Below are 16,816 nucleotides of genomic sequence, written 5' to 3'. Positions count from 1 at the left end.
CAAATGCTTTCAAGTTACTTGCGGTATAACACTCTTCAGTAAAAAGTAATGATTACATTCCTTTAACATACTCAGTAATGTTGCCGACTGCTGCTATAGCTAATTAACCTGAAATAACCGGTGCTTAACCACAAAATGATAATCCAAATGTATTATCTGCCCCCTCTGAAAACTCTTTTAAAAAACAACTAAAAACACATTTGTTTAGACAGGCCTTTGGTCATAGGCACACTTTTTTTTAATTAGTGACTGATGATTTTATCTAAATTCTTTTATTCTACTTTTTTATCTGGTATCACTGTTTTTTTAACTGCTGTCTGTTGTTGTTTTCATTTATTTCTGATTTTGTTTTTGTTCTGTTTTTATATACTAAGCTGTAGTGTAAAGCACCCTGTGCATTCGTGCTGTGAAGGGTGCTATATAAATAAAAGTAATTCATTCATTCAATTATTATTATTATTATTATTATTATTATTATTATTATTATTATTATTATTATTATTATTATTATTATTATTATTATTATTATTATTATTATTATTATTATTATTATTATTATTATTATTATTATTATTATTATTATTATTATTATTATTATTATTATTATTATTATTATTATTATTATTGTGTCAGGTGTCACAGTCTATGCCCGCGGATCTCTTTTCCACACAGCAGTACACTCGGCGCACTATTTTACAGCAAGACCATTATATCCCGCCTCCTGTGCGGATGAATCCGCTTGTGTGTGAGAAGGCGCTGCTTGTCAGTCATCCTTTGAACACAGTGCGCTCGCGCTCCTCATCAGTGGTCTCGCTGCCGCTCGTCGTGAACAACAAACCGACGCACGGAGGAGGACTTGCCCACAAAAGATACAACATGAGGATGAACCGTTCATGAAAGATACGGACATAGAGAGCAACAAAAAATACAAATAACAAAAGTCAAGCGGTATAACGTTATAATACGGGAGTTGTTGCAATGCTTCAGTCAAGGGACATCATCCTTCTAGCCGTGCTTCTTCTCGTGGGCTCTACAGGTAACGTAACGTTAATCTCTCACATATAATCCCATTTAACCCCAACTCCTTTAACCAAAACGTACAGTAGCGTTTGGTTAACTAAATATAAGGTATTTATCATTTGTTTTCTCAACCTCCATCATGACAGTTCGTGTCCAGGAGCAGCATGTGTCCCTTCTTGGTCCTCTCCTCCCTTTCTCCTCCTCCGCCCTCCAGCAGGTGTAACGTTACTGCTGCACACGGCTAACTAGCTGCTAGCTAACGTCTCATCATACATGCATTATTATTACCATATAGGACAAAAAATTCCATTTCTCAGCCATTTTATTGTATTATAACAGTGTTATTACATAGACATAACGCCACACAGACACAGCCCCCCAGTACAGGAGGAGTAAACGTTATGACATGTCCTATATATTATGATGAATTGAAAATGGGGGGGGACCCTGATGTAAACAAGACACACGTCTTTCTCTGGTCTGCATCCCCTCTTAACAATTGTGTGTATTGAGCCGTACTGTGTATTGTACCCATTCTGCAATCTGTTAAATAAAGTTTTCAATCTATCAATCAATCCTGCGCGTGTTGATCGGGTTCAGCATCAGCAGCAAGGAGGGGATTCTCTCCTCTGTTCACACAGCGTCATGTCGTGCACGGATGTCCTGTTTTTTTTGTTTTGGTATTATGCATCCAGCCATAATCTAATTGATGGCCATCGGTCGGGGGTACTCAGCTGGTTGTTCTTCTGCTGAATAATGCGCCTGCTTTTGATCCCCATATTATTTGCACACACACACACACACACACACACACACACACGCACACGCACACGCACACGCACACGCACACACACACACACACACAGTCACAGAGAGACAGGGTTGAGTCACCATTTTCCAGTTAAGGGTGCACCGTGCACTGTATCAATGAAAACGTGTCTCTCGCATGTGCAGTGATATATGTGCTACTGTATTGTTGTGACTAGGTGTCTGGGAACACCTACAGTACAGTAGGCTCCTTCGTTTTGTGGTGGTGGTGCAGCTTTATGTGGGTCTCGTTCGCACATCGAAGCATGGCTGTGCTGCACGCAGTGTGACTCATCTGTGATGTGATCTCCGGATAAGATGATGAAGGGTTTGAGTTGGCGGTTGGAGGGTTTGGTGGTGGTGGTGGTGGTGGTGGTTGCGGCCGGGGGGCTGTGCTCTGGCCAGTGATTCCATTTCATGATTATGGGCCTGATCGATGCTGCTGCAGCCTGGCCCATACCACAGGTATGACTTCTCCATTAAGGGGGATACAAAGCAGTTTTGGTAATGGGGTTGTTCATCTTCGCCATCTGTTGCCGGAGATTGTGTTTGGTATAATGCTGCTGGCCACCTTACAAGAGAGACACTTAGTATTCCTCCCCAGAGATCCCGGGAGGAGGATAAACGGATGTGAATCTCACATTATGCTCATTGGTATTTATATAATATCACACTGCTGTGTGCCTCCGTATGAGTTGTATTTTGCCAGAATGTTCCCATCGTGGTCGTCTTAAAACGTCCCCTCCTCCTCTACTGTTATGAGATCCATCAGGGAGGCTCGACACACATCTGCTGTTTGTGCCGTGGAGCCCAGCTATTCCTGGTGTCAAATGACAAGCTTTTCACCGACCTCCCCGCACACCCTTTTTTTCGGTTAAACTGCGTAAGTCGATATGTGAGCGCGACATGAGGAGGATGGAGCACTATAAGCGGCCGGCATGTGTTCTGTAGAAGTGAGCGTAGCTTTTTATTTCTTCTGATGTGGGGTGAGGCCGGTAAACGTTATTCTGAGAGAAAGGGAAAGGGCGGAGGGACTGGAAATTATAACACAATAAATGTCATTTGAACTCTGATGCTCATTAGTACAGTAGTAGGGAAGCAACATTGAAAGACAAGGGTGGGAGTTTTGCAGGGACCTATTGATTCAATTCAAGTTTCGGTTCATGGGGGTCATGATGACTAATAGCTTTCCTTCCTGCATTGTAGTGTTGTCAAAAATATCGAAGTATCGACACATATCGATACTGAATATTTAAAACGGCTTCGATACTCATTTCCCGAAATACCGATACTTTCTGCAGTATCGGTACCAGCTGGCGAGTGTTCTACAGCAAGTTGATGACGCGCTGTTCAGAGCGCGTTTGCCCCTCCGGCTGCTCCGAGTCCAGCCTTCCCCCTCAGAGCCGTCTTCCGTTAGTAAACAAACATTTTAGCAGTGCCAGCGCGGATCTCCATAAATAAATGAAAGAGGTTCGTGACAGCTGCTCTTTCAACGTCACTGTGACTGAAGCATTAAACCATTAACTCTAGTTTAATACATGATACGTTGTCTACTGATGGCGCATAATATCAACAGCTGATTCGTTGTAACGTTACAGCTACCAGCTAACGTTAGCTACTGCTAGCAGCTAGCTCCGTTAGCTTAGCTGGCCACCGTTATAAATACTGCATGGAAACGGAGTAACGTTTAAACGTTATGTCGAGGTCATACAATACTACAGTCGACATAAGGTTAACGTTACCCCGTTTCCATCAAGTGTTTAAATAGCAGCAATCTTGTTGAAAATGTAACGTTACTAAAATGCTCCGAGCATAGCCTCTCTCTCTCTATCTCTCTCTCTCTATCTACCGCTACCTCTCTCTCTCTCTCTCTCTCTCTCTCTCTCTCTCTCTCTCTCTCTCTCTCTCTCTCTCTCTCTCTCTCTCTCTCTCTCTATCTACCGCTACCTCTCTCTCTCTCTCTGTCTCTCTCTATCTACCGCTACCTCTCTCTCTCTCTCTCTCTCTCTCTCTCTCTCTCGCTCGCTCTCGTTATCTTTAAATAAAAATCGAAACTGTTACTAACTGTAATACAAACAGTTCAGTTTGTCAGGTACATGCAACACAGATTACAGTGTTTACATCTGTCTGCTTGAGAAAATACCATGTTCTGCATTTGCAATAAAAATGATTGAAGTGAGATGAACAGTTATTTTTAATTGTGTGATCTAAAGATAAACAAAGGGTTTTAAAAGTGTTATATTTATCTTCTCTTATAGTACCAGAGAGAAGCTGAGGAGAATCAACCAGCAACAAAAGCTAAATTTGTTTAAAAAAAAAATATATATATATATATATATATATATATATATATATATATATATATTTTTTTTTTTTTAATATCGAAATGGTATCGAAGTATCGTTAATTTTCAAGGTATCGTATCGAAGTCGAAATTCCAGTATCGTGACAACACTACTGCATTGCGATCTTCAATTCACCCGTTGCTGTGTCCTGAAGTTTGCATGTTATCTCAGTGTTTCTGTGTGTTTCCTCCGGGTGCTCCGGTTTCCTCCCACACGGAAAATACATGCATGTTATGTTTCGTGCCGTTGCCCTTGACCAAGGTACTGGCACTACAACTGGAGTCGGTCCCTGGGCGACAACACTGTGTCTCAAATGCAGAGAATTAATTTCCCCCAAAGGGTTTAATAAAGGGTACAACTGAATTCAAACGCAAACTGTCCCAATTTACCATAATTCACACAGTGGCCATTTTGCTCAGGTTGGGTTCCTTTCCACCCTGTTCTCATCTCGGGAACCCAACCTGAGCATGACATAAGAGCAAAATGGCCACCACTGTGTGAATATGGTCACTGCCAGCTTAGCAATGGTTGCCCTCTGACATTGTCAGAATCCTACTCCATAGGCCCCCATCCAATTTATTCAGATTTATTTATTTATTTCCAGGCTGGCTTTGTGGGTTTATATACATATATGTGTGTATATAAATCACTGGGTAAAAGGGTGAAAAAATGTGTAAATGTGTATTTTGGAGCATAGTGTGCAGGTTCTACATCTTTTCTATCCTGGGAGGTTTAGCAATGGGATGTTCTTTTTTTATTTTTTATATCCCGTTTGTGAAACTAAAACTAGACATAGCAAAATGCTGCCAGTGGATCAAGCTGTGTGACCAGCCACATAATCATTCAGCGCAACAGCTAAACAACTGAACAAGGATGACATTTATTCTAACATAAAGCAATGCCTTGTATTATATACAGTACATGTCAGTTTGCAGAAAACCAAACCAGTAATAATAATGTTAACGTTAGTCGGCAATAACGTTAGCAAGGCGGCAGTCTTGACAGCTGTAATGCTGCGGGGCACACATACACATCTGTTGGGGGGGAAACGGTTTGGACAATCAGCTAATGTTAGCTGCATAAGGCTAACTTTATACTATATGCTACAACAACAACAACAACAACAACAACAACAACAACAACAACAACAACAACAACAACAGTAAGCTATGTGAAGGTAATAAACAATTAGATGCAGGCTAGGGTTTGGTACCATTCACATTTGAACCGATACCGGTACCAGTACCAGTTCCTGCAATTCGGTATTGGTATTTGGTACCCAACGGTACCTTTTTTTTGGTACTTAACTCTCTCTGTAATAACAAGAAATGTAATTTCCGTTGTAAAAAAAAAAAACAAGTCCAAACTCTCAATCTCAACATTGTTATTTATTCAGAACATTTTGTTATTTATTGTTGTAACACTACACCACTCAAACTAAATCGCATGATCATGTATCATGTATTATGTATCTGGCCATCCTCAGTAAATATGATCAGACAAACTCCTCTGACCTTGTCTGGTCTTTCTAAAGACCCAAGAGACGGGACAGTAATATATATATTTGTGGAAAAGGCTCCCTCTTGTCTAGCATATTACACTCTGACTCTTATACTAAACATTTAAAGGTATACAGACATTTGGTTATATATTAGGCCTATATCTCACTTTGCTCCTGGATGAGTCTTACTACCTGTGATCATCAAGTCAAGTCAAGTCAAGTCAAGAGTTTTATTTGTCACGGCATACAAGTATACAATGAAATGCGGGGGGTCTTGCCCGCAACGATTGTGCATAATACAATAATAATATAATAAGAATCCAATAGAACGACATTGTGCAATAATACAAGTAATCAAAGTAGGGCATATCGGTATATGTACATGAGTTTTTACAGAGCATGGTAGGACATGCTAGGTCCTGTGATAGTGCAATACACTGTTAGCTACGGATGAGGCACTGGGTCTTTATGTACACAGCTATACAATGCTATATTATACAATCTCAAGTTATACTATACTATTCTTAAAGTGACCTTTCCTTTTGTAAAGTGACCATACGTGTGAGCGTGTGCAGAATGAGTGTGTGTGTGCTCATGTTAAAGTGGCTGCTAGTGTGTGAGCGTGTACAGTGTGTGTGTTGTGTGTGTGCTCATGTGTGCTTGTGTGTGGAGAGTTCAGTGTTCAAGGCTCTGATGGCCTGGGGGAAGAAGCTGAGCCGAAGTCTCTCTGTCCTAGTTGCTGGTGTTCGCAGGCATTTGCTTGAACAGGCTGTTGTTGGGGTGGTGTGGGTCTTTCATTATTCTGCAGGCTCTGGATTTGCACCTCTTGTTATATAAGACCTGCAGGGGTGGTAGTGCAATACCCGGGCCGTAGTACGCTCGGCTGAGTGCACCACTCTCTGTAGGGCCTTCTTGTCCTGTGCCGTGCTGTTTCCATACCAGGCAGTGATGTTTACTTTCCAGTCAAGATGCTCTCTACAGCTCCGGAGTAGAAGGACTGGAGTATCTTCCCAGATACTCTGAACTTCCTTAACTGTCTCAGGTGGTAGAGGCGCTGCTTCGCCTTTTTTACTACTGAGTCTATGTGTGTTGTCCATGTCAGATCCTCTGAGATGTGGACCCCCAGGTACTTGAAGCTGCTCACCCTGTCCACGGTAGCCCCGTTTATCCTCAGTGGTGTGTGTGTCCCCTGCTGTCTTCTCCTAAATTTAATAAATGATGACTGTGTATTGTAACCTGCTCCTGGATCAGTCTCTTACTACATGTGATCATGATGCCTGTATCTTAACCTGCTCCTGGATCAGTCTTACTACATGTGATCATGATGACTGTATCTTAACCTGCTCCTGGATCAGTCTCTTACTACATGTGATCATGATGACTGTATCTTAAACTGCTCCTGGATCAGTCTCTTACTACATGTGATCATGATGACTGTATCTTAACCTGCTCCTGGATGAGTCTTAAGTACATGTGATCATAATGACTGTATCTTAACCTGCTCCTGGATCAGTCTCTTACTTGATCATGATGATTGTCAGATGAGGCTTCTCTGCCTCGAGTGATTCAGCTTTCAGTAATCAACTTACGTTTTGCATATATCCCTTCATGGCCTTCTTATGGCTTGTTGACGATATATGGTCTATCTGTCTCCAAATGTAGTTTAAAAGCCTCCTGGATCTGTCATGACGTTGAGCTGCCAATGTTTCTGTGCTCGAACAACAGTAATTGGCTCCGACCACTTACTCTGTGTCGGAGTAGCAACAGTAACTAAGGTGGGGTGTGGGACATAGCGAATGGTGAATTGATTTTTATAAACATTATTTATTTATTTTCCCATCATATGATCCAGTAAACAACTCAATATCTCTGAGAACATACACTGTACTTCTTTCACATTTGTGAAATGTATTGATAAACACCTGTGAGATGGGCTTTGAGAACCATCTCTCAATTAGATGTTTTGGCCATGGCATTCCTAGAGCGAGTCAGGAGACTAGGCTATATGGTTTAGGCGAGAATAGGTGATCGATACGACACTCAAGTCAAGTCAAGTCAAGAGTTTTAATTGTCACGGCATACAAGTATACAATGAAATGCGGGTAGTCTTGCCCGCAACGATGTGCAATACAGTGGTACAACATATAATAGAATCCAATAAAAAAACAACATTGTGCAATAAACAGGTAACAGGTAACATGGTGTGACATCTCGGTATCTGTACATAGTTATTTACAGAGCATATAGGACATGCTAGGTAGCTTTGGTAGTGCAATACACTGTTCCTGTTATTCTAATTTAAAGTGGCCTTTCCTTTTGGCCATAAGTGTGCGGCATGAGTGTGCATGTTAAAGTGTTAAGTGGCTGCTAGTGTGTGAGCGTGCACAGCGTGCGTGTCGTGTGTGTGTTCATGTGTGCTTGTGTGTGGATAGTTCAGTGTTCTGTGGCACTCAATGTTCATTGTTCAGGGCTCTGATGGCCTGGGGGAAGAAGCTGAGCCTAAGTTGCTCTGTCCTAGTAGCTGGGGTTCGCAGGCGTCTGCCTGACCTCAGCAGCTGGAACAGGCTGTTATTGGGGTGGTGAGGGTCTTTCATTATCCTGCAGGCTCTGGATTTGCACCTCTTGTTGTATAGAACCTGCAGGGGAGGTAGTGCAATACCCGTGGTACGCTCGGCTGAGCGCATCACTCTCTGTAGGGCCTTCTTGTCTTGTGCCGTGCTGTTTCCATACCAGGCAGTGATGTTTCCGGTCAAGATCACTGTGTCCGAGTCCTTTATGAGAAGGTTGGTTGGTCCTCGCTGAAGGAGAGGCGCAACAAACACTGGTATTTGTACATTTTTAAGGCCCTTATTGGTAAGCTACCTCCTTATACTACATCATTATTAGGGATCCGGTGCACCGATCCGACTTTTTCAGTCCCGATACCGATACCTGGGCTTTGGGTATCGGCCGATACCGAGTACCGATCCGATACCCATTGTTCAATTAATAAACTGTATGCCTCACTGTGTGGAAGAGACTGGGATCATTCTTTTGTGCAAGGCAACATCAGGCTTGACTTAAAACATTACTTTCCTAACTTAGTGAAACAAAATGTAACAAATTAACACATAGACAGTGTTTCCCCTGCAAAAAAAGTCAACAGCAGTGCTGTGCTGCGAGCGCGCTGCCGGAATCCATATGTGCTGCGCAAAGCGCACGTGCCGCCGGAATCCATATTAGCGCACACTGCCGGAGAAATAACTTAAAACTACTTAGTTTTGTTCGAGATAGGTTATGCATGTTCATGGAGTCATGTTCGTGTGAATTTGCTAGGATGTTTTTGGTGTGTCCGGCTGTCCGCTGACACTAGAAGTGCTCTGGAGGCCCAGGTACAGTAGCTGCATATTTGTACACTGCACATTTTTTTATCGTATCAAGTGAAAATATCTTGTATTTGGTACAATAAGTCCAATATTGAGTAGAATTATCTTGAATTATCTTATTCCATTGGCAGATAATTTGGCTTATTTCAATGGCTTATAATTCTACTCAATATTGGGTTTATTGTACCAAATACAAGATATTTTCACTTGATGAGATAAAAAAAGTTTGCAGTATAGTTGTAATCAGGGTAAATGTCAAGATTAATGACATGCCTCAACACTTTACACTAATTTACACTATTTGTATTGAACATAGATATAGATGATTTAATAGATAATATAAATAGAAAACAGACATAGAACATACTAACTGTCTAACATACACAGGGAACAAACTTAACTTTTTGACTTACCAGCCATTTGGCTGGTAGATTTTAAAAACTACCAGCCGGGCAGATTTTTTACCAGCCAAAAATCCAATTAGTATTTATATTGTAACGTTTGGCCACTTTAAATCATTGAACAGAGAGAGAGAGAGAGAGAGAGGGGTAGATAGATAGATAGATAGATAGATAGATAGAGAGAGAAGGCAGGCCTGAAAACCTACCTGTTCAAAAAGGCCTTTGACTGTTAGCTTTTTATTTTAATTTGATTGCGCTTTTGTTTTTAAATTGTCTGTTTATACTATGTTTTTAATTAACTATGTTCTATTTTTATCTTATTTTTATTCTGTATTTTATTTTATTTGTTTTACTAATAACTATTTTATTTCAATTTTTTTAACTGTTTTAACCATGTAGTGTAGCACTTTGGGATCCCAGTGAACAAAAAGTGCATTACAAATCCAATCTATTATTATTATTATTATTATTATTATTATTATTATTATTATTATTATTATTATTATTATTATTATTATTATTATTATTATTATTATTATTATTATTATTATTATTATTATTATTATTATTATTATTATTATTATTATTATTATTATTATTATTATTATTATTATTATTATTATTATTATGTGTGGCTGCCGCCCTGGCGGACATCTGTGCTCTACTGAGTGCACCTTTCTAGTCTAGAGAGAGAGCGCTGATTCTCCGTAGCTGAGCAGGGTTGCATTTTGTCAACACAAGTTGGAACCCTGGAGGAAGCGATATAAGGAAACGAATTGCCAATAAATGTGAAGTTATCTTTGAACCTGTTGCAGGGAATATGCCTCCACATATTTGGTCAAATCAAATGTGAAATAGTAAAATATCAGAGCACAATCAAAAACGCGATTGCAGGGTTTTCTTGTAGGCTAAAGAACGGGTGAAGACAGACCTCATGTGCGTCTCATGTTACAAACTTGACCTCGTGAGCAGAGCGCATCTCATTTACATTTAAAGGTTCATTGTTTGTAAACATTAGAACGGACATGTGACACACACACACACACACACACACACAGTTTCAACTCACCACTCCCGCATCATATTGACGCCGAGCACAGCCGACCCATGCAGTGGATTTTGTTAGCCGCCAGGTGGCGGGCAGACCTTAATATCTAGCCGCCAAACATTAAATCTACAAGCCAATGGCGCTGGGCGGGTACTTATTTTGTTCCCTGAACATACACAAATCATAACACTACAACAGCACGTTACACCTAGGAAGTCTCAGTGGCATAGGCTACATTCTGCCTTAGAGCATTTCATTTTCCTGGGCTTTTGAAAGAAAAGCTCCAGGGCTCTTTGGTGGGGAATTCACTGGTAGGGGGCCCATTGATGCTGAGACACATACAAGCGGCCAGATGGTCTCCCTGCAGCCTGTTCCTCATGTCAGTCGTCACCTGTAGATACGGAATCAATCACTAGACAATAAGTGGGGTGGGAGTGGACCCATGAGGGTGAGATTTGTGGCAAGTCAAATAACAAATCTAGGGCTGACCTCGACTAGTCGAATAGTCGACTAATCGATAGAAAGTAGCCGTAGTCGACTGCCAACCTCTTAGTCGAATGCAAAAATATATATATATATATTATAATGAACATTGTTACTCAGCTGATAGAGTTGTGCCCAGAACTTGTAAGTCGCTTTGGATAAAAGCGTCAGCTAAATGACTAAATGTAAATGTTATAATATATATAATATGGCTAACGCTAATGGCCGCGAATACCAGCGAGACTAACTGCCTAAGAAAACAGGCACAGAGGCACTGAAAGAGGATTTCACCCATCTAATGAACACACTAGACTAGACAAATATCAAGATGTATCCATCAGTGGACCAATCGCATGCTTTCGCAGAGGACAAGAAGCCTTCAGTCTGAGTCGACATTAAGCACCCCCCACAGCCCAAATGGAATGATAACATTAACATATATATATATATATATATATATATATATATATATATATATATATATATATATATATATATATATATATATATATATATATATATATATATATATATATATATTAATGATTTATTATTTAAAAAAAAAAATGCATTTGGGGGGTAGTCTTGTTCAGAGCAGCGGCGCTCATGATTTAGCGGCGGCACAGTGCCGCTGAATGCATATAAGGGAAACACTGATAGATATAAATGTGCTGAATTGTTATTTATTATTATTATTATTATATATTTTTTTGATACCCGATCCAGCTATTTTAGTCATATCGGGGCCGATATCCGATATCAATATAGGATCGGTGTATCCCTAAACATTATTGGTAAGCTTAGCTACCTCCTTATACTACATCATTATTGGTAAGCTGCCTCCTTATACTACATCATTATTGGTAAGCTACCTCCTTATACCACATCATTATTGGAATGGAATTTTGGAACCAATGGAAACTGTTCTAGTGACTAACCGTCGGTAGTGTGATAGTGAAGGGTTAACCTTCTGTCGTGTGGCAGTGAAAGGGTTAACCGGCTGCCCTGTGGCAGTGAAAGGGTTAACCTTATGTGTGTTGTCGCAGTGAAAGGGTTAAACGTTTGGTAGTGCGGCAGTGAAAGGGTTAAGGTCCCTCGAGTTTGCTGGGAACAGGATAAATCTACATTTTGCTACGATGCCCCTCTAGCTCATGCAATGAACTCCAACGGTCCTTAAAGCTTGAGATTCTCCCCTCTGTCGCAGAGTTTAAAACCTTGATCTAAAACCTTTGTCAAACAAGTTGTATGTGTTTTAAATGTATTTTGATTTCTTTTCCTTACTTTTGTCTCGCCTTTTATGATTTTATATACTGTGTGATTTTATATGCCTTTTTTTGTGCTTATTTCTGTACACTTGACGTGACTGTAAATGAGGGAAACCTCAGTTGCCTTTTGGAGTTTAAATAAAGGTTTGAAATTAAGGTGAGGATAGTCGAAAGTCAGTGTGGGTGGTCGACAGCAGAAGTGACATTCCATTCAGCCCCACCCCCTGCTTCAAAATACTTTCTGGAGACTATATAGGCTAATATTTAGCTATACAAAATACATTTGGATCAGCTTGAACTTTCCATAACTCTGCTGTCCATTGTGTCTATTTGACAAACATAAATAGGCTTAGACCTTATGAAAGCTGAATAGTTGACCTTTTCATTGATACCAAATAGATAAATGCTCATTGAATTGATGTTAGGACTTGAAACATATTTAAAATCAGTAGGCCTAAGTAGAAACACTGTAGCCTATATTTCCACCTGACCATGGTTTGGTTGGACAGTCTAACCGGTGAACTCATGTCTGATGTGTCCGATTCACTAAGGCAGTGTTAGGGGGGGCATTGAGATTCAGAAAAAAAAAAAATTGGATTACAGAAAATTATCACTAAAGTGCTATCTGTTGCAGCTGCACTGTTCTCCATGAAAATACCATTTCTCAAATTCTGAAAATCATTATTTAATAAGACACAGAAAAGGATCACCATTACTCTGGATAAAAAAAAAACCTTTACAGACAACATTGAGACAAAGCTTCCTGACACATCTCCATCCAAACTCTTGGAAGAACTCTTTGAAATCTCATCTGATACCACCTAGAGAGCTAGTTTCAGAGTGTGGTGCTGAGTACTACCAAGTATCTCATCTCATGGCCCACCAAGTATCTCATGATGCAGCAGTTAAGGTATTGATACCATTCAGCACCACATACAGTATCTGTGTGAAGCTGGCTTTTCATCCATGACAGCTCTGAAAACAAAATATAGGGCCAATTTGAAAGGTCACGATATTGGTGTTATTTCAATAAATTTAAACATGGCCCATTTCATGACTATTTTGTTGGGGCGAGGGGGGGAGGGGGCCCAAAATATTTTGGTCCGCCAAAGGGGGGCCTGACAGAAAGAGTTTGAGAAGCACTGCACTAACGGCATGATATCCGGCTCTGGACTATGACTCTTTTTGGTCACATTTTTCAAACCGTATTCTCAGATTGTTTCGCTAAACCTTTTCCTTGGCCACATCACTGCCAGTGGCAAAACCTAGGCAGTGTTTGATCGAAATTAGATTAATAATGTTTCTTTAGAAAACTACTAAATCATTCTCTGTGTCAGCTTCATAATGCTTTTTTTTGGTTGAGAAAACTACTAAATCATTCTCTGTGTCCTTTCGTCAGTAATAATATACTTTTTGATCTATTGGATTTTTGTAATCTTGAAGGAGCTTTGCTTCTTCATCCCTCTCTCTTTATCTGTCTCCCCCCGTGTGTTTTCACAACTGCTGCCTGTCGTCCAGTAGCCTAACAACCCCCTTGATCTCCTTTTCAGTGGGTAGCCTAATTAAGTTCTCTTTGTAAACTGTCTCAATGCTATCCAGACAGATTATACATTAGCTAGTATTTGCTAATTCAACTGCCTTTATCAATTAAGACTCTCTGGGTTTTCTCCAGCTTTTGGAGAGAGGCTTAGAAAGACACAGTCGACTTTAATCTAACTAAACTATTGTTTATAATCGATTAGTTGGATCTATGTTATGCTGTACCTCCGTGGTCTGTTGTTGCAGCCATTTGATGTATAGCTAAATGTGTTTTATTTATTTATTATTATCTAAACTATAAGATGGCGATGCAAGGAAGGAATAACGCATTTTATTCCTAATCAATAGATGAATCGACTATCAAAATAGTCGTGAGTTGCAGCCCTAACTCAGAGATCAAAGAATGGATACAAATTATTTCCAAAAATATTTAAAATGGCATATTCCATATTCTTCTCTTAACTCAATCAGTGCCAGCTATTAGACAGGCCCCACTCTAGGAAGGCCAGCTTTTCATTACAAGTTTTCACTGTGTGTCACGTTGTTTGTAGAGCTAAATCTATATTTTATATTATAGCTACATCCAATGTCATTGTCAATTGACAGTATGAACCTTCCGTTCAATATGCCATAAAGAAATATTTTTTTCATCAATACATTCCCGATTTATACCGTGATAATTCCTGCAAAGCTATTTATAAGGCGCTAAGCTAATAACGTTAAATCCATTGGCGTTTCGGCCCTACACAAGCTAGAGTTAAAAATCCAAATGCATATGATTGGTATTATGCTCCACCATGAATGCATGGCATTAAATAAGATATTAAAATCGAAAAAAAATAAAATAAAATAAAAACTTAATATTACGTGGCTGGCACCCAACGGTTGTCGGGCAAACACGTAATATTACGTGGATGGCCCCCATTGAGTTAACTAACAATGTGTTAATAATAATGAATGGGGGTTGTACTGTACTTCAGTAGAAAATAGTTCTTACATGAAACTGTTCACAACAAGGTCTGTGGATTATCTTGAATAACCAGGAAGTCATGATTTCTGGAAAAGAGAGACCTTGCTCTTGAGTTTTTCAAATGCATTGTTATGGTGCTTTGAGCGCCACAAACTCAGTGCTATTCTTCTCCATTGTATCGGAGTGAGGGCAGACATCACCAAAACTAGGCAAATCACACTGAAACGATCTGGATGGATAGATACAGCACTTCAATTTGGGGAACTGCCCCTTTAAACCCAAAGGAGATACCTAACTAGTGATAGTGTGGAACCCAGTGTTACAGCTACTATATAAATGCAGCCATTTACCATTTACTTAAATCAGATCCCAGAGATGCAAAGCTTTTCATCCATCAGGAAGGAGGAGCCGGGGGAGACTAGACTACGACTGTACTGCTGCCCGACTCCTCTGCTCTGTGACGGGGACTGGATCAGACAGATCCAGGCCTCGGAGAGACGAGAGGAGATGCTTGGCCTTTTTGGGGGGGGGGGGGGGGACACACAACGTTTCATATGCGCACAAGTGCATTGCACACTCACATGCCTCTGAAAATGACCCTCGCGGGCACCGCTCCCGTCCCTTAAGGACTTGCTTACATTGATTAGTCAAATGACGGGGCAGCGTCTTATCAACCGTATTGTGTAAACATCAAAAAAATACTGGGTTGATGATATGACTATTTTATGTGTATCTGCCAGTTTCATGGTTTTATATGTCTATTTTATGTGCATCAGTGATAATCAAACCGTAATCATTAAGATGTTTTTTTGCTAATATGAAAAACGATATATTTAATATTCAATGCCTTATTTTGACTCTATGCTTATTTTATGCCTAATTTTATGCCTACACTTTATTGCTCTTGATCTTTTGTGCTAATTTTACGTCTGTTTTTTTTTTTTTTTTACTGCTGTGAAGCACATTGAGCTGCAATTATTGTATGAAAGGTGCTATACAAATACAGTTTATTATCATTATTATTATTATTATTATTATTATTATTATTATTATTATTATTATTATTATTATTATTATTATTATTATTATTATTATTATTATTATTATTATTATTATTATTATCATCATCTTTGATTTATCTCCAAGGAACAATCCTGGTGAGTTATTTGGAAATTATACACAAACCAGGAAGTAGGAATATATATATAATACATTTATGTTCTACTCTTCTACTGTCACATTGCATTATTGTACTGTAATGTGTTTTATGGCCTCTCTCCACCTTCTCCTGCTCCAGGACAAACATTGTCGATGATGTTATGTCAGAGCAACCGTCTGCTCATCGTCTAGTCTAGTTAAAGCATGTGTTGTTTTTCTGATGACTCTAGTTATCCAGACAACATGATTTGGACATGGACATAATATTGCTCTGTCCGTCCAGAAAATCGCAATCTCACAGTAATTAATGCCAATTCAACCAATCCTTAGCAAAATTACAGCGATTTCTCCACATGAAATTCAGAGCCGTGTATAAAGAGCTGTGTATATGCATTAACATAAAAGAAAATATGTGACAAAAACCGAAATATTACCGCAAAAAAAACTCATAAAATGTTGCAAATAGAAAAGCTGCTGCAAACAAGTTCAAGACATTTAAGTCATGTTTTGGTTCAGTTTTGACCCGGCTTTGGAACAACAATAGCATTTTATATTATGCAGTTATTAGCTGTCAGGAGGATGGGAGGATGGGGCGATGGGGGAGGACGGGGTCATCTGACCCTGACCAGCTCAACGCAGCCCCCTTCGCAAAGCCCATGAGGACCCCAGGAGGACTGTAGCTTATGATGATGAGTATCCAAGCTGGAAGGCATTTATAGCCCCCACAGCTACAGTAAGAGCAGGGAGTCTCTTCAACTCAAACTCCCTCATCTCCGATTTAAGACGATGACTGCGTGTCTCGTCTAAGCTGCAACAAACCCAATCTGGCCATTGGTTCGGTCGATGAGCTCCGAGCGGCTTCCTCATGTAGTGTATAGGAGCATCGTCTTCTGTTTTTCTTCATGCGTCCGTGC

General features: G+C 39.9%; 1 protein-coding gene across 1 annotated transcript in view; it reads left to right on the top strand.

The window, feature by feature from the left end:
* Positions 1 to 978: 978 nt before the first annotated feature.
* Positions 979 to 16,816, top strand: part of ncam1b (neural cell adhesion molecule 1b) — a gene marked incomplete at both ends in the record, with an annotated part of 188,861 nt that continues 173,023 nt past the window's right edge. The window contains one exon of the mRNA XM_084310955.1: positions 979 to 1,036. Coding sequence (XP_084167081.1) covers positions 979 to 1,036 — 58 coding nt within the window. The remainder of the gene's footprint in view (positions 1,037 to 16,816) is intronic.

This window comes from Notolepis coatsorum (assembly GCF_963971535.1).
Source record: "Notolepis coatsorum genome assembly, chromosome: 1".
Classification (NCBI taxonomy): Eukaryota; Metazoa; Chordata; class Actinopteri; order Aulopiformes; family Paralepididae; genus Notolepis; species Notolepis coatsorum.
Note: the sequence above shows the minus strand (reverse complement) of the source record. Positions and strands in the feature narration are given on the sequence as shown.